We start from the raw sequence: 19,128 nt of genomic DNA, 5'->3' as shown, positions 1-19,128 counted from the left end.
AATGATACCCCAACATTGTAAAGAATAAGAGAGATGGAATATGTAAAGGGCTCAGCCCAGAACCACAAGGGAAAATTTGCCTCACTCCCAAGAGACAGAAAAACAGCCCGGGAGACACAGACACATAGCTAGGTAAATAGTTAATATTCACTAAGCACTTATATGTGTGTTGGGAGCTCTTCTAAGTGCATTTAATCCTTACAAGGTCACCATGAGGTCAGACTGGTATGATGCCCATCTTATAGAGGGGGAAACAAGTGGATAAAGGACTTGCCCAAGGTCATCACCCTAGCAAGTGGCAAAATCAGGATTCAAACTCAGGCAGCCTGTCCTCAAAGCCCATGAGTACTGCCTCCCTTAATAGTAACAATTTTAAAATCGTAAGTTGGACACAGTATTCTATAGTTTAGGAAGCATTTTTCTATCCACTCTTACACATATTTCTCACCCCAGCAGCCAGAAAGAGAGGCAATGTTTATTCTTAATTTAGGGAGAGGAGGGGGCAACTGAGGCTGTGAAAGTGGGAACGGACTTGCTTTGCCAAGGTCACACAACAAGGTCAGTGGCAGAAGTAGGGTTGGGGTTTGGGGTTTTCTGACTCCAAATCAGGGGACCCTTCCCCAGTCTTACTGAGTCCCTAGGCGCCCCTCAACAGCTGACCTTCTGGCCGGAGGCTTGCGTCCTTCTCCCCAGAACAGTTGCTCTGGCCGGGTTTCCTTCCACTCTTCAGCTGGAGGGGCCCAAGGCTGTGTCCTCCACCAGCCTCCGTCCTTCCCCCCCCCCCCACTTGCTATCAGGAGGGAGAGGCAGGAACTCCAGGGCTGGTGGAGTTTCCGACCAGGCAGGAAAAAGAACAAAGGAACTGCATGGGGGGAGAGAGTGGAGGGGGTGGCCAGGAGGGTGGCAGAAGTGGAGGGGACGCTTCACCATGGAATATGAAGTCAAGAAAGGAAAAAAGGTAGGTGGGAGGTTGGGGGGGGATGCCAGGTAGAGAAATGTCCCAGGAGGGAGTAAAGTGGGAAGTCCGGGTGGGGGTGATCGGCAGCGAGTGGCACAAGTAGAGTCTTTCTTCTCATTCGGAAAGACCGTCTTTCCCACCTTTGGGCAGCCAGACATTTGGGCTCAAACTCCCTAACGTGTCTCCCTGCTCTCAATGGCCTCTGCCACCCTGGAAGGGACGGACACGCAGGCACCTTCCGGGGAAATCCAGCCAGCCAGATTACTTTGGGAGATACTCCCAAAACTGCTGCCACAGTTTTCCTAGGGGTTCCTCAGACGAGGGACAGACAGACACTCAACAGACCCATTCCTCTTCTCCTTACCTCCCCAGAGAGAAGGGCCTCAGCCAGGGCACCTCTGCGCTGTCCATCCAGGTTGAGACACCTATCGGCTCCCCCGCTGGGTTCCAGCCTAGCCTGCCCACCCCCGGCCCCACCCCGCAGATCCTCACTCCTCCTTACTGTCAGAAGTTCTCTAGTCTGGTTCCCTGGGTGCCTCACCTGGTCATCTTTGCCATTCAGGGAGTTCCTCAGATTCCAGCCCCCACCCCCACCCATCCCTCTCCCCCCAAAAAACCTAGGTCAGGCTATGTGAATTGTGAGGGCCCAGAAGGGAGCCAAGACATAGGTGCTTGTTCTCTCTTGGCTCGTTCCTTCTTTAGACGTGTGCTGAGCACTTATTTTGTGCCCCACACCGTGCCTGGTGCTGGTGAAGATGTAGTGGTGAGTGAAGTCAGACAAGGTCTCTGCTCCCTCCCTGGAGCTCAGAGCCTACTGCGGAAGGCAACTTTGAAGAAAAGCAATTTATATAAAGTTGCATAAGAGATTTCATACATAGGTGCTGGGGTGTAGAATATTAGGGGATCCAGCCCTAGACTGGTCAGCTTGAGCTGAGATCTGATGGGTGGAAGGGGAGAGGGCAGGGAGGAACAGCATGTACAAAAGCTCTCAGGGGGAGGGAATGTAGCAAGTAGGAAGGGCCGCAAGATGGCCTTGTAGCTGGAAGGCAGGAGTGACCGGCAGTAAGATGAGGCTGGAGAGGTGCGCAGGGCTGGACCATTAAGGGCCACAGACGAAACGTTTACCTTTCCACTCCGCTCACACACACATATTCACACACAGAATAAAGTCCCAACTCCATGGCTGACATTCAAGCCCTCTATGACTTGTTCAACAGACCACACACATCGTCTCCAGGCTCATGCTCAGCCAGCCCTTCCACCCTCCAGGGGGTGCCCTCTGCCTGGAACGCCCTGTCCCAGATCGTTTGCTCTCATTTATCAGAGCTTCCCTATATTTCATGCAGGCTCCATGATACTGGTTTTAAAATCTGAGCTGGGCGTGCATCAGAATCACCTGGAGGGGTTATCAAAACATACATTATTGGGTCTCTCCCGCAAGCTCTGATCCGATAGGTCTGGGATGGAAAGTGAGAAGAGGTGTTTCTCGTAAGTTCCTTGGTGCTGCTGCTGATCCAGGAACCGTACGCCGCGAACTAACTGCTCTAGAGCGGTGCTCACACTCTCCTGTGAGATTTAGATTCTGTGGGGCTGGGCTGGAGTCCTGGAATTCGCTTCTTTAACCTTGCTATAGGCCATTTTTATGCAGGTGACTGCTGGATTTTACTTAAACATACTTATCAACTACTCCTTTTTTTTTTAGTTTATTTTTGCTTATTTTGAGAAAGAGAGAGAATGAGTGGGGGAAAAGCAGAGAGAAAGGGAGACAGAAGATCAGAAGCGAGCTCTGCACTGACAGCAGTGAGCCCAGTGCGGGGCTCCAACTCACAAACCACAAGATCATGACCCAAGTCATGACGCTTAACCGGCTAAGCCACCCAGGCACCCCTCGGCCACAGTGAATCTTATTATTTTTCTTCCTTGCCCCAGCCAGGACCCACCCCTTACGCCTGGGGCCTGGGCCTTAGGAGGGCCTCCACCCCCATCTGGGTGTTTAGAATGGAGGTTTTAGAGCCAGACTATTGGTTTTACTGCTAATAGCTGGTGATCTCAGCTAGTTCCCCCTCTGAGGCTTGGTCTCTCCATCCATAAAATGCGGGTCACAGAGTTACCCCTTCTGCAGAGTCTATGAGAATTAAATTAGGTAATAGGTAAATAATTAAGATGCTGAATGTGGACATGCTTGATAAAGTCCGTTGCTTTTATTACTGTTATCCCCTCTCAACACTCCCCCCTCAACCCAGGGCTTTGTATCCCCCATCCGGAGGCTCGTGTTCCCCAAGGCCGCACGCCGGGCAGCCTTTCGGACCAGTGTGAGTCGCCGCCCCCTGCACTCGATGCCCCTTTATCCCCCTGACTACCTCATCGACCCCCAGATTCTGCTGTGTGACTATCTGGAGAAAGAGGTCAAGGTGCGTGTGGGATGAGGAGAAGGGTGGGCAGACTCTTGGGGTGAGGGGTAAAGATGGGGTAAGGGTTTCCTCAACTTTCTCAAGGGTCCCTGGCAGGGTCTGAAAATGAAGCTGACAAACTGATTAACAGGGAGAAAAGCATACACATTTTATTAAATGTTTACATGTCCATGAGAGCCTTCCCGAGAGAATGAAGACCCAAAGAAGTGACCAGAGCAGGAAGCTTTTCAATCTTTTTTTACAATCAATTAATTTGTGAAGACCTGACAAAGCAGAGGGGTTGGGGCCAGGGGTAATAAAAGGTGAAGAAATAACAAGGTTTGATTATACAGCCTTCTCAGCCCTAAATTCCCTGGTGAGAAGGAGGTCTTCTCCCTTCCGGTACAGGGAGGGTAGCTTTTATGTGGGAAATTTCATCTCCTGCTTTCAGGGAAGAAGGGTAGGGGTGGGGGCAGGTCAGAGTGACCTTCCTGCTTCTACCATTTTCTTCAACTTCTTCAAGCTTAAGATATTCAGCAGGCCAAGGTGCCCCGTTTTGGGGTGGCGTGTTCTGGGTCCCATCAGGAGAGACTGCACGTGTCCCTCACTTCAAGCCCTGACCAGCCCACTCTCACTCAGGGGAGGCTCAAAAGAAAGAGACCTGGGTTCAAGGTAGCCTAGCTCCTGCCTTATGCTGCAGACCTTCAGCAAACGACGCCCACCTGCTCGGTCTCAGTGTTCCCATTCCAACATGAGGCTCAAAACCCACCCACAGGGGAGGGCAGATGGCAAAAGCCATAGCTTCCTGTGAGATCTTACTGCAGTAACGTTGTTGGTACTCAGTCAGTTTCCAGGGTAAAGGAACCCAGTTCAGCGAGCCACAGAGGACTTCGATCACTCAAGGCCCTGCTTTACTTCTATTTCATGAGCTCCGTGAAGGAGCAGTGGAGAATCCTCATTATCCAGGGAAGATTGCTATGGGGGTAGGAGTGTCAGGTTTGACAAAAACAGGCTACTCAATTAAATGTGAATTTCAGATAAGCAATAATACTCGTTTCATATTAACATGTCCCAAATATTGCATAGGGCTAAAAATANGAACTGCGAGATCATGACCTAAGTGAAAGTCGGACGCTTAACCGACTAAGCCACCCAGGCGCCCCTAAAAATACTTTAAACAATGTTTGTAGTAGTCACTGTTTATGTGAAATTCAAATTTAACTGGCATCTTGTATTTTACTTGGCAACCATACGTGGAGGGTAAAGCTAACAAATCCACATAAAAACTGGGGACCGAAATTTCATAGAGAATAAAAGAAAAAAAAGTTTGATTGGTGGAATTCACCCAGAAGAACAAAACGAAAAATAATGGAAAAGGTTAATTCTTGCATTGAGTAACTTAAAGTTTGTGGTAACATAAGTTAAAACTAAGAATGAATGGAGAATTATTGTATTGATTTGGGGCATCGTTTTGGGCCTGGTGTCTGTGACCACCTTAACAGTTATTATCAGGTTACTTTTTTTTAATGTTTTATTTATTTCTGAGAAAGAGAGAGACAGCATGAGCAGGGGAGGGTCAGAGAGAGAGGGAGATACAGAGTCTGAAACAGGCTCCAGGCTCTGAGCTGGCTGTCAGCACAGAGCCGGACCCGGGGCTCAAACCCACGAACTGTGAGATCATGACCTGAGCGAAAGTCGGACGCTTAACCAACAGAGCCACCCAGGCACCCCTATCAGGTTATTATTAATTCAAAGATATATACCTCAGTCTACACATTGCCTCAGTGAGGAGGTCTGGGTCCTCTGAGTGACTTCTCTCTGCCCTTCTCCCACCCACTCCCCCATTTCCTATCCAGTTCCTGGGCCACCTCACCTGGGTCACCTCCTCACTGAACCCCTCCAGCCGGGACGAGCTCCTGCAGCTGCTGGACACAGCCAGGGTGAGGCCCTGGAGAGGAGGGGAGGGCAGGGTCTTGTCCCCTTCTTCCTCTCCCATCGGAGTTCCTCCGGGACCCAGGAGATCCGACCCACCCGCAGCAGTTGAAGGAGCTGCCGCTGAAGACCACGGCGGAGCAGGACAGCATCCTGAGCCTGTCGGCCCGCTGCCTGCTGCTCACCTGGCGCGACAACGAAGAGCTAATCCTGCGCATCCCCACGCATGAGATCGCCGCCGCCTCCTACCTGCAGGACGACGCGCTGCACCTGCTGGTGCTTAAGACCGGTACAGCTGCCGCGGCCTGTCCCGGGGCAGGGCGGGGGGGGTGAACAGGGAGAGAAAGGTCCCAGCGTCTGTTCTTGGGAAAGGCGGGGCGGGCAGGTGGGGGTGCTGAGGATGGATGGTGCATGATGGACAAGGCCCGACCCCCCTACCCTGAGACTAAGGGCAGGCCATGGCTATAGGCAAGAAGGCGCGGCCCAAGATTGAGGTTGAAGGGTGGAAGGCCACCAGCCTGAGGCCAGGCGGCGGGGCCTGGGAGGGTTGCAGGAGCCCAAGTTCTGAGACCTGAAGTTAAAGCGCTTGCTGAAATAGAGCGAGAGGGCCGCGCTCTGAGAGAGCTGGGGCTAGGACAGGGGTCTGATCTGGGGGCGCGGCCATACGCCAGGGAGGCGGAGCTCGCGGCTGGGGCCGTGGAGGGACAGGTCAGACCCCGCCAACCTGGGGGCGGGGCCTGAGGCCAGAGGCGGGCTTGAGGGGAACCCGGAGTCCGAGAAGGGGTCTCCGAAACCACGGGGTCCGAGGTGGAGCCACAGAGAGAGGAGACAGCCTGATCTCTGCCCTCAGACGGTGCGCGAAGTGAGATGTAGAGGGAGAAAAGGCCTGCGGGACAAGACCAGGGTGGAGCCGAGGCCGGGGGGTGGGCCCGAAAGTAAGGGCGCCGAGCCGGGCGNCAACCCCCTCCACCAGCAGGACCCCAGCCCCGATGCCTACTGCAACCTTGTCATCCTGGCTGTGGCCAACAGGGTGAGCCCGAGGGCACGCGGAGCCCCAGCGCCGTGCCCCCGGGCACGTCCGGCGCTGGAGGGCGCTGCTCTCCCCCCACCCCCACCCCGCCCACACACCCCGTTGGGTCCCCGGGGCCTACGCCGGCCTCTTTTCCTTTTCCCTCCTGTGACCCTACGTAGGACTTCAGGCACTACCTGTGTGCCCACGACGCCAAAGGGCTTCTAAATCTCCAGCCTGGACACCTCCAGGACAGTAGCCCCTTGCTGTCCCCGTGAGACGAAAACCCAAAAAAGCCAAAACAGACCCCGTCCACCAGGCATGCTCCGAGTTCTCCCACGTCTTCAGTGTCAGCACTACCACAGTAACAATCATGAGGACACTAATCACCAGCACGAATGGAATGCCAGCCCATGCCAGACAAGGAGCCAGCACAAACACATTGCATTCTTTGACTAACCCCTAGAGGCAAAGTATTACAACCATCCCCATTCTATAGAGAAGGAACCTGAGGCTAAGTAATTTGTGCAACCTCACACAGGAAGCAGGTGGTGGTTTCGACACTGGGATCCAGGAAGTTCAGAGCCTATGCTCTTGTTAACTATGGCAGTCACCCAAGGCAGAAGGCTTCCATTCTCGCCTTCCCTCCCCTCCCTTCTCCATATTCTTCCTTGCTTTCATCCGTTTGACCATCTTTATTGAGCGGTAGCTTTGTCCTAGGCTAGGCGTTGGGCTGGGTGCTACAGATACAAAGATGAACAAGACATATTTGGTGGTTTCCCTCCCTTAGGGAGCTCACAATCTAGCAGACACCTTCAAGCCCTAGGCTGTCTAAACTTTTCCTCTGACCCACCGCCCCCAACCCTCTCCCCTGCCCCAGGCCCAGCTCCCTTACATACCTTAGTGAACAAAACAGTCTCGGTGGCGTTTAAAACAGAGAACTCCCCGAATTGTATCTCTCACCAAATCTCCAGGCATGTTTCTCCATTCAGTGAGCTAATGCCCATCACAAACTTAGCACATCCGAAGCTCAGCACCCAATCTTCTCCCCCAAACCTGCTCCTCCCTTGGTTTCCTTGTTTTGATTCATGGCAGCTCTGTCCTTCCATTGTTCAGACCAAAACCTTGCCGTGATCTGTGGCTGCTCTCGCTCTCACACAACCCGTGTCCATTCGGTCAATCCTATTGGCCCTAGTTTTAAAATATATCCCAAACCTATGTACGTTTCCCCACCCTCCACTGCCCCTGCCCAGGTACATGGCCCATCTTCAGTCATCGAGATCATGCCTCCGGATCCCAGATTTGCCTCTTGCTTACAATCTGCACCCCCCACAATCAGAGCAGTCCTGTTAACACATAAGTCACATCTTACCGCTGCTCAAAATCTTCCTGGGGCTCCCCATTTCACGCCAAGGAAAAGTTAGTGTCCTTACAACTGCTTCTGAGACCACCCACGTTATAGTGGTGGCTGAAGCCCATTTCCTCTCTGGCCTCCTCTCTTTCTGTGCCCCCTTTATACACTCTACTCCAGCCGGGCAGGTCTTCTTGTAAAGTGCAAGAGACCTGTGCATTCTGTATGGTTCACCACGATATCTCTGGCACCTAAAACGGTACCTGGCACACAATAAATATTGAATGAATGGGCGAAATAATGCATATTATATTGTTATGTCTTCCGATGGGAACCAAAAAGAAAACGAGCAGATTGCAGTGATAATGACGGAGGAGACCCAGTTTGCATAGAGAGAGTGAGTTTGTGCCTTTTAAACTGAAAGGTGAAGGAGAGCAAGGAGTCAGCAAGGCAAAAAGCAATGAAAATGAATTCCAGGGAACAGTGTGCCTTGTTTATCGCACTGGATTGTGAGGGCTTTAGGGTACAGACCTCATCTGAGACCCCAGAGCCTGGCCCAGTACCAACATGAGAATTTGCAAAGTGAGTAAATAAAGAGTTGCATTCCAGGAGTATCTGATTCTCTGGCCCCCTATGCAAGTCCTTGTGGTCCCAAGGAGGGTACAGGAGTTAGGNTGCCCTTCAACCTGTCTCCCAGATCAGCCACTGTAAGAAAATGTATTTCCCCCCAGATCTTGGACCTGCCAGTGCCAGTTTTACAAGTTGGGGGAAAAAAAAAAAAAAAAAAAAAGCCTGAATGCTCTTAGTAACTAACGCTGTGAACTTGCTCTATGGTCTGAGCAAGTCATAATCTTCTAAGCCCCAGTGCCTGAATAAGGATACTCTCTTCCCTGCCTATTTTATAGGGTTATTGTAAGGATCAATCCTGCCTATCTTGGCTTATATTTTAATATATACCCTGGGCTTTTTTAGAGGCACAAAATAGGAAATGGCATCATGAAGATGGCCTCATCAGTTACTGTCTTTCTGTGTCTCTTGCTTAAAGACCTAAAGAATTAAAGTAGAGAGGCAAATTCCCCTTCCAATTTGCAGTCTCAAAAAAGTTACACCCAAGAATTGAAATTCCTGCCTTCTATCAGGAGACAGGTTTGTGTATTCATCCCACTTCCATTTTTGCCCTGGGTGCCAGGAAGCTCGTAACTAAATATGGCATCCAGTAGCAGTAACTGCGTTGAGCCTAAAATTTTCACACGTGTGATTCTTCTTCCTTCTGGTAGGTATTAGGAGACCTGACTTCTAGTGCTGGCTAATCACTTCATCTCTCTGAGCCTCAGCTTCCTACTGGTAAATTTAAACTAGGGCTTATTTTTGAATAGGCTTCAGGAGGCCCTATGAATCCCCCAGAAATTTGAGGTCGCATTTTTCAGAGCAGAAGACTTAGAGTTGCTACTGGACTCTATAAAGGAGTCTAAGACCCAGAGGGTGGCCATATAATTTTGATAGGAAATGTTCTGCACGGCGATGTAAAGGTGCCCATAGGTGCAGGTGTGGCCTGTGAGCCTCCTCACACTGTTCGAGGAAGCAGGGGCGTCCGGGGCACTGGAGAGGCCCTGAGCGCTCTGTCCTCCTCCCTGGGCCAGGATGCGGCCGAGGAGTCCTGTGCCCTCATCTGTCAGGTCTTCCAGATCATCTATGGAGACCAGAGTATCGAGTGCGTGGACCGGGCCGGCTACCACTACACATCAACGCCCGAGAGGCCGTGGCTCTGCAGTCGCAGTGAGTACTGGAATTCCTGGCCACGCCTCCTGTAAAACATCCCCAAAGGCCAGGGAGGACTTGGGGACTCGGAGCCAATGAAAGCCTTTGGGGTCCTGATCTCTACCATGACTATAGTGTACTCCCCCCCTCCTTATGTAGTTAAAATAAAATGTCAGTTTTCATGATGACCTCAAACTTAGCTTCTTCACAAGGTTCTGGCTACCAGATTTGGAATGAGCCCCTCGGAGCTGAACTTGTCTCTCTCCCTTCCGTTTCTGATGTCCCTTCTTTGCAGAAATGCAAGCACATGCGTTGTCTGTTTACTGAGCTGTCTAGCCGCACTAGGATTCTAGGTTAAAGCCAAGATGTCCAGACCCACCCTTGAATGCAATCAAAGGCTAGAAGGAGAATGAGACTAGGAGAGGCATTTATTGAGCACCAACTATGTGCTGAGTCTTATTTAATCCTTAAAGCAGCCTTGTCGGTCCTATTTGCCACTATATCCCCTGGGCCTAGCAGAGGATGGGGACATCACAGGTACTCATAGATGAAAGACCTCCTTGAGACCTTATGATTCTAATTTTACAGATGAGGCCATTAAGGCTCAGAGTAGTTAGTACATTGTTCAAAGTCACACAGCTGGTAAATGGCAGAGTCAAGATTCAAACCCGGGTGTGTCTGATTTCTTTTTATTTTATTTTTTTAAATGTTAATGTTTATTTACTTCTTGAGAGAGAAAGAATGCAAGCAAGGGAGGGACAGAAAGAGAGGGCAGAATCCAAAACAGGTTCCAGGTTCTGAGCTGTTAGCACAGAGCCCGACCTGGGGCTCAAACCCACAAACTGCGAGATCATCACCTGAGGTGAAGTCAGACACTTAGCCAACTGAGCCGCCCAGGCGTCCCGGTGTGTCTGATTTCCAAAGCTTCTATCTGCAACAGCCTTACTCCCATGCTGCCTTCAAGGCTGCTACTTGAAATTCCTCAGGCGCAGCCCCCTCAATGTGGCCCCAGTCTGCATAGCTCCAGGAACAGAGAGACACCTCATTACTTCTGGAGGTAACCCCATCTGGGGGAACTGAGGTTATTAGATGTTGGGATCGTTCATCAACACTCACAGGATGAGATAAACAAATGAGTAAATGTTGGATAACTAAACGAGTCAACAAGCATTCTAACAAATTCATTTTATTTAAAGATTTAATTTTTTTAATCTCTATGCCCGACTTGGGGGTTCGAACTTCCAACCCCGAGATTAAGTGTCTCATGCTCTACTGACTGAGCCAGCCAGGCACCCCCAACAAATTCATTCTGTTCAGCAAATATTTATGGAGCACCTTCTACCACCAGGATATACTGGTGAGCAAAACCAGACGTGGCTCAGCCCTCACAGGCTTGCATTGCTAGGTAGGCCGACAGCAATCAAATAGTTACACAGAATGTCACCACGTGCTATGCTCTGAGGACATAGACTGAGGAACCAGTCTCACCTGGGAAGTAAGGGCAGCGTCCTGAAGAAGTGACACTGAAGTGAGCCAAGGTCAGAAGGGTAAGGCCAGTGGATTCAGAGAAGTAACAGGACTAGGTACAGAGCAAGTTCTCTGTAAACAGTGCTTCTATTCTCTCAAGATGTTGAGTTCCTTTCCTTCAAAGTTCTTTTCTTTTCTCGCCTCCAACACCTACAGTTTTCAGAACATTCCCTCGCCTGTCCCCCCACCTGCTGTTCCCATGACCCACACCCCCTCCCCCTCCGAGGCAGGCAGGAAGGTGATATTGTCCCAACCTTGAGGGAGTTGAGGGCAGGGAGAGAGGAGGTGAGTTGCCCAAGGTTGGCTGTCAGTTGGTGATGGGGGCAGGTTTCCTGGTCAGAATCTTCCAGCAGCTGCCTAATGTCACTCAGAGTAAAAGCTAACACCCTTACAGTTGCTTACAAGGCTGTCCGTGCTCCAGCCACCCTCCCAACCTCAGGGCGGGGCTGGGGTTGGGGGCTCAGGATGCTGGGGACGTTGGCCCTTCTCTGCTGCCTCTAACAGCCCCTCTGTCTGCTGACCCCAGGTGAGAGCTGCCGCACAGACGGGACTTACGCCTATGATGCCGACTTCAGCTGCTGCAGCTCCTTGTGGGTATCGCCCCCCGCCCCAGCACAAACAGGGTCTCTCTTCTAGACATTCTTGAGCTCCCTGTGGGCAGGAGAGGGTGGGTGAAAATGACCCCACCTCGATTTGTGCTTATTCCCTGAGCCCTGAGGAGGGCAGGTAAACCGACCTCTCCGGGCTCTAGTGAGCTCACAGGACCCAGACCCGGACTCTGAGAAGCCCCGGGGGACAACTGGAACCCCAAGTTGCATCCACATAGGCCTGTAGGTCTCTGCTGGCCATACAGACACAGTGGCCTGCAGAGTGCCAAATCACAGCTAATGCCAAAAACTAATTTTGGTTTAAGTCCATGTAATAGAAAGCCCTAAAAAAGAGTTTTAAACAAGATCAAGCTTCACCCCCCGCCCCTCCGCCCCCGCCCCTTGTCTTTTACATAAACAGACCAGGCATCGATGGCCTTATGATCATCGAGGGTCCAGGTCCTCAACACCTGCTTCCATACTCAGAGTCATAGCTCCAGTTATCGCAGTGGCGTGCCAGGGCTCTTTGTGAAGAACTTTGGTAGGACCCCGGCCTCATGACTTCCGCATGTGCCTCAGTGGCCAGAGCTTGGTCACAGCGCCACACCTGGCTGCTGGCAAGGCTGGAAAATGGAGGAGTTAAAACAAAACAAAACAAAAAACTCAGTTGGGAGTATTGTCCAGGGTTCTGTTTAGCATGACTAACCACTCCAGCATCGAGGGGTTTCCCAGGACTAAACTATGGGGTTTTAGGACTACGGGATTTGCAGTACTAAAACCAGGAAAGCCCCAGGCAAACTGGAACCAGTTGGTCAAAGCCAGTTCTGTTACTAAGGCCTCTGGCTTGCCAGGTAGAGGGCTCTGCCAGTAATATATGCCCTCGTTTTATGTTTGTCCCTCTTCTGTGGCAATATATGTGACTTTCTTAGACTGCGTGCCCTTGGGCTAGTCGTTAACCTGGTATCTGCCACCAGATCCAGATCTGCGAGAGTGATGATAAGGACTAACATTTGTGCTTCCTGTGTGTCTCGTGCTGTGTGTGTCTATAAAACACTTCATTTAAAAAAAAAAATGAACTCTACCCCCAATGTGAGGCTTGAGCTCATGACCCCAAGATCAAGAGTCGCATGTTCTACCAACTGAGCCTGCCAGGAAAAATCCACATAGCAGCATTACAGTGGCTACTGTTTATTTATTGCTTCTAGTCTGTGACCCCGAGTGCTGTACAAATAGACTCCTCTAATTCTTATGATGTCAGTGTTTGCCACCCCATTTTATAGAGGGAGAAACTGAGGAATAGAGAAACAAAGCAGGCTTCCCCAAGGTCAAGCTGTAGGCCTGAAATCTGAACCCAAGCAGGCTAGCTCCAGGTCCACACACCCTAACCACTATGCTACGCTGCTTTTCTGTAGCTAATCATGGAGGGTGGTTCTGGAACAATTAAGAAACCAGGATTCAGGTTGATTTTCTTTTCACTCTTTTATTTATTTTTGAGAGAGAGACAGAGCGTGAGCGGGGGAGGGGCAGAGAGAGAGAGATGCAGAATCTGAAGCAGGCTCCAGGTTCTGAGCTGTCAGCACAGAGCCTGACGTAGGGCTCAAACTCATGAACCATGAGATCATGGGCAGGTTGATTTTTTACTAAGCGAGAGTTATCGAGTACCTATCATGTACCAGGCACTGTGCTGTGTGCTGGGGTTACAGTGAGTAATAATCCAAGAATGAGACCCGTGCTCGGCACGCGGCAGGTACTCCACAGATAGGAAACCAAGGTCCCTGCTCCTGGGCTGTTGATCATGCAAGCACACTCGTAATGTCTAGCACAGGGGGCGATGAAATCATTATTTAATAGAAATAAGCATTAAAAGGGGCGCCTGGGTGGCTTAGTCGGTTAAGCGTCCGACTTTCGCTTAGGTCATGATCTCGCGGTTCGTGGGTTCGAGCCCCGTGTCGGGCTCTGTGCTGACTGCCAGCTCAGAGCCTGGAGCTTATTTCAGAGTCTGTGACTCCCTCTCTCTCTGACCCTTCCCTGCTCACGCTGTCTCTCTCTCTCTCTCTCCTAGAAATAAATAAAACATTAAAAAAAAATTAAAAAAAAAAGAAATAAGCATTAATGACAATAACTAAAGAGAATGAGCACTTCAGAGCACTGAGAGAGACGCCATGGGGTGCCTATCTCTGTGAGGAGTCAGGAGGGGAGCTGATGACACTTGAACTGAGGCCCAGAGGAGGAGGGGGAAGAGCGCTCCGGGCAGAGGGGCAGAAAGTGCAAGGGCTCTGAAGCAGGACAAAGCTTGGTGCATTTGAGGACCAGCCAGGAGGCCACCATGGAAGTTGGCGGGGAATTCTGGAAAGGCCTTGAATGTCATGGGTAGACTTACGAGTTTGTGACCACATTTGACAGAGGATCTAACCCGGTCATGGGGAGGGTCAGGTCAGGGAAAGCTTCCCCAAGAAGGTGCCATTTAAGCTCCAATGATGAGTAAGAGTTAGTTGAACAAACGATAGGGTAGAGAGGCATTCCAGGCAGAGGGGACAGCATGTACAAAGGCCCAGAGGCAAAGAGGTACTTGAAGTGTTAGAGGAGAAGGCAGAGAGGCCTGTGCAGACAGAGCAAGGGTGGGATGAGGCAGCCAAGGGCCAGATAAGTGAGGCTTTGGAGGCCAGAATGGGATCTAGGATGAAGCCCAGAGCATCAGTAGCTGTGCCCTCCCACCTCCACCTGCTGTAGGGAGAGGAGCTGGGGGGAGGTGAGCGAGGACCCCGTTCTGCCTGTCTCTGCAGCAATGGCTCCCAGGATACATTTGAAGCATGTTACAGTGGCACGTCCACACCCTCCTTCCACGGCTCTCACTGCAGCGGCAGTGACCACAGCGGCCTGGGCCTTGAGCAGTTGCAGGATTACATGGTCACGGTGAGCACGGGACAGGCAATGTGAACAAGCCTGGGAGGCTGGGGACACACAGGGAGTATTTTGGGAATCCTGAATAACCCTGGCCATAATTGAAGCAGACCTTGAACATCAGGGGGGTGGATATGAGGTTAGGAAAGTAAGTTGGGCTGCTGGTGAAAGCCTTCCCCAACGTCAGATGGCATTAATTGTGTGCCTTCTGTATAGCAGGCACTCTCCTAAGCACATTTAATGCATTTATTTTAATCCTTTCAACAGCCAAAGGAGGAGGTGCCATCATTATTCTCACTATACGTAAGGAAAGCAAAGGTCAGGGAGGTTGCCCCCTACCCAAGATCACAGAGCCGATCAACCAAGGGGCCAGGATTTGAACTCAGGCACATCTCATGCTTAGATGGAGCCCAGAGAGCCTGCATGCCACTTCCCCCTGCCCCACAGAGAACCATGGGAAGGGTTTCAGGGGAGGTCTTGGCCAAATACAGCCTTATAGAGGGCTTTGGGACTCCCTGGGATTGATCTTGAATGTTGTCCCCACAGCTGCGGAGTAAATTAGGGCCCCCCGAGATCCAGAAGTTTGCGGTGCTGCTGCGGGAGTACCGGCTGGGGCTGTCCATCCAGGACTACTGCGCAGGCTTGCTGAAGCTCTATGGAGATCGGCGCAAGTTCCTCCTCCTTGGTGAGCCCCCTGCCCGGCCCCCCAGGGTCAGCCGAGGCCCCTGCATGGTCCATGACACTCCTAAGTAGGCATCAGGCCAGAAGTGTTCTCTCCTCTTTCTCAGCCTCGGATAAAGCCAAGATCGTGAAATTCATGGCACATTTAAGGGAACAGGCACAGGGCAGGGGAGGGACTTGTTTGCAGTCATGGCCCATGAGAAGAGAGCACTGGTATAACCATTCACCTTCATAGCAAAGCTAGGAGAGGGAATGATTCTCCGCATTTACCCCCGGGGCAGCTGATGCTCAGAGAGGCTAAGGGACTTGTCCAAGATCACACAGCTGGCAAGGAAGACCGATCAGAACAAAAGGAATAATATTAATAAGCTAACAGGTATTATCTTTGTCAAGCGTCATCTCACTGAATGCCTCAGTTTGGGAAAGTAGAAACTGTTATTTGCCCCCATTTTGCATATGAGGAAGATGAGGCCCAGAGAAGCAAAGTCACGTAGCTTGTGAGTAGAGATGGAAGCAAAACAAGCTGACTTGTATGGGGCATGCAGTCTGTGCTAAGCACCTCCTCTCCCTCCCCCCTCCCAAGAACAGGTGCAATTATCTCAGTTCTAGAGGTGGCGAAAGTGAGGCTCAGAGTAGCTGTTTAATGAGGGTCACACAACTAATGAATGGGAATGTAACAGTTGGAATAATGACCAGGATAAGCTAATGCGTAGTGAGCATTTACTCTGCGCTGAGCATTAGGCCATTATCCTCTGGCTCAGAGTCAAGGAACTTGTGCAGGACCCCACAGCCAGAGAGCGGTGGGCTGGGGATTGGAACTCGGTTCTCTGGTGAAGGTGATTCCACGATGGGAGGGGAAGGGCTGAACCCTAAGGAGTCCGTCTGCCCCTGGGCCCGCAGGGATGCGGCCCTTCATCCCAGACCAGGACATTGGCTACTTCGAGGGCTTCCTGGAGGGCGTGGGCATCCGCGAGGGTGGCATCCTCACCGACAGCTTCGGCCGCATCAAGCGCAGCATGAGCTCCACGTCGGCGTCGGCCGTGCGCAGCTACGACGGTGCGGCCCAGCGACCCGAAGCGCAGGCCTTCCACCGGCTGCTGGCCGACATCACGCACGACATCGAGGCGCTGGCTCCTGACGACGAGAGCACGGACGAGGAGGCCCGGGACTCGCCGGGTGGGGGCGACACGGTTGAGGACAACTACCTGTAGCCGCCACCCATACGAGGGGCGGGCGGGGAAGCACCCTCAATCCCGCCTGTATCTCACTCGCTCCAGCCTGTGGGACCCCAGCCCCAGGGCCCCCTCCCTGGGTGTCCAGCCCTGCCCTCGGGGCTCCAGTCCCTGCAATACCGAGCATGGCCTGCAGGGGGCGGGACCCCAAAGTCGCGGGCAGTCGCCTGAGGCTCAGTGAGCCCCTCTGCCAGACGTGGGTGGCCATCACTGTACTCTGTCTCACTGGCCCCAGGCGCGGCCCAGGACAGCCTCTCCCTCCCACCTCTCCTGCAGCTTCCTGGAGGCCAAGGGAGGGATGAAGAGCGGGCTCCACTCGCTGACGGACTGGGAAAAGAATTCCCAGAGCCCAGAGACCTCTTGTTCCTCCTGTTTTACAGTTAGAGAAACTGAGGTTCAAAAACAGGTGAAGGAACTTGAGGAAATCTCCTATTTCTTCTTAGAGCTTACCTCAAAGTACACATATTAAACAGCATAAAGGGCCTTTTTAAGCCTCCAAGTGGCAGGGTCGCCCCTCCCCTGATGGCGGGAATTGGATCACCAGCGTGGAATATCTCTACTGACAGTTGAGTCAGAGGTCGGTGATGGGGGTCTCTGTCTTGGCCCTAAGACTCTGAACAAGTTGCTTGTTCAGATCTTGGACTTGGAGCCAGACAGACCTAGGGCCCCTGTCTGGTTAGTGCTCTCTCCTCTTGGTAACTTCCATTCCCTCATCTGTCCCCTGAGGCTGGTCCCACCCACCTCACAGGGTTGGGTGTGGGGATGAACAAAGGTAACAAGACCTTAGTGCTGGCTCTAGCACATAGTAGGCACTCAATAAATGCCGTTCCCTTCCACATCTAACACTTCCGGACTTGGCGTACCTGTCTTGGCCTGGCGCTGCAAGATGGAAGTTGAGGTGGGGGTCAGATGTAAGGAGATCTTTGGGGAAGTTTGTGAAGAGGAAATAGGACTTGCCCCTTCATGGCCCTATTCCACCCTGGCTGTGTGCTCACGCCCCAAGTGAAAAGTCCCTGAGACTCCACAGGCTGCTGTCATGGGGGTCCGGGTGGTTAGAGAAACTGGAAGGCAGGGTTGAAGAGGTTAGAGAAGCCGGCATAAGGACACCTTCAACACAGCCTGAGTAAAGGCGTGGAAGCCAGAAGGAGTGAGCCCTGAATAGAAGCCAGAGACTCACCCAGAAGTGCTGAAACTTATTTGTAAAACTTTACGGAGCCTTCTGTGGTCAGACACGTGGTCCTCACCATGAGGTACATACAATCATCAATTTTATTTTATTTTTTTACAAATAGTTTATTGTCAAATTAGTTTCCACATAACACTCAGTGCTCATCCCCAAAGTGCCCTCCTCCATGCCCACCCCCCCTCCCCCCCACATCCATCAGTCCTCAGTTTTTGTCAGCATTCAAGAGTCTCTCATGGTTTGCCTCTCTCCCTTTCCCCCACCATTTCCGCCCTTCTTCTCCCCCTTGTTCCTCCGTCAAGTTCCTCACAATCATCAATTTTAAAGTAAAATTATTATTAGGGCTTCAGGTCCAGGGTTCCAGGATTTATACTCCGTTTGTAGCAAGTGATGTTTTCTTTTGCTTTATTTCCCCCTCTATCCACACATTCCCACACCCCTTCCCTGCCCCACCTATGTGTTGAAGTATGTTCCTGGACATAAAATACACAACGTGTCGTGTGTGTATTTACACTACATGAATGGTATTGTGTCAAGATCTCAGTCAGACGCTTCCGTTTTTTCACTCCATCATATGAGTATTTTTAAGTTGGGCCCATGTTGCTGTGGGAAAGGCTAGCTTATTGTAGCAAATGGCTACAAAGCATTCCAAGAGAACCAGCCATGGTGTTATTTATTCACCCCTACCCACCTGTGATGGATGCCCAGGTGACTTCCAACTCCCCCTCACCACCAATAACACTGTGGTGAACATCTGTGTGCGTGACCCTATAAGCCTACATGAAAACTCCTTTGGACCCTATACCCAAGATGGAATTTCTAGATCACAGCGCACATGTGTTTTAAATGTCACTAAATTGTACTAGCAGCGTGTGAAAGATGCTTGTCTCCCCACATTTTCAATTTTGCCTACAGTTTGGGTGTAAGGTGGCCTCTAAGTGTTTGAATTTCTCTGATGATATGAGACTCAGAATCTTCTCCTGTGCTTGCCAGACACTTGGGCTTCCCCTTCAGTGAACTGCTGTTCATGTCTGGCACCCATTATCTGTTGGGTTTCCTGCCGTTTTCTTGTCGATTTGCAGGAGTAGCCCATAAATTTTAGGTATTAAGCTCTTGCTGGATGCTGATGTTCCCAGAATCTTCACCTAACACGCTGCTCATCATTCAGGTTGGTCTGTGGCAGGGGCTTTCAAACTTAACTGTGCACCAGAATCTCCTGTTAGGCTTGCTAAAACACAGATCGCTTAGCCCACCACAGAGTCCCTGACTCCGTAGAGTAGGGGTGGGACCCGAGATTCTGTGTTTCTAACAAGCGCTCAGGTGAGGCCGATGGGCCAGGGAGCACTCTTTGCAAACCACTGGCTTACGATGACTTCCTTTGAACAAATTTATTCCATTGAACAAATCCTTAATTTTGATGTTTTCAAATGTATTTATCTCCCGTTTATGGTTGAGGGAACTGGCGCATAAGGAAGTGAAGGGAATGACCCAAGGTCACACAGTAAACCGGGATTTGGACCCATATCTGGCCAACCCCAGCGCGCACTGGCCGCTCTGCTATCCTGTCCAGCAGCTTTGGGTACGTAGTGATCACAGCCTGAGGCATTTGTCCTGAGACT

At 51.3% G+C, this 19,128-nt stretch overlaps 1 protein-coding gene across 1 annotated transcript; it reads left to right on the top strand.

Moving 5' to 3' along the window:
• Window positions 1–894: 894 nt before the first annotated feature.
• CCM2L (CCM2 like scaffold protein) lies at window positions 895–18,025 on the top strand. The gene is made up of 10 exons (XM_077769380.1): window positions 895–958; window positions 3,202–3,369; window positions 5,205–5,288; window positions 5,386–5,583; window positions 6,131–6,310; window positions 9,281–9,416; window positions 11,452–11,515; window positions 14,296–14,425; window positions 14,960–15,098; window positions 15,995–18,025. Exons 1-10 carry the CDS (start codon window positions 929–931, stop codon window positions 16,303–16,305), a joined length of 1,440 nt encoding a protein of 479 aa, XP_077625506.1. The 5' UTR covers window positions 895–928; the 3' UTR covers window positions 16,306–18,025.
• Window positions 18,026–19,128: the final 1,103 nt, after the last annotated feature.

Source organism: Crocuta crocuta, unplaced genomic scaffold (assembly GCF_008692635.1).
Source record: "Crocuta crocuta isolate KB4526 unplaced genomic scaffold, BGI_CrCroc_1.0 scaffold445, whole genome shotgun sequence".
Lineage (NCBI taxonomy): Eukaryota > Metazoa > Chordata > Mammalia > Carnivora > Hyaenidae > Crocuta > Crocuta crocuta.
This window is presented reverse-complemented; position numbering and strand designations above follow the sequence as displayed.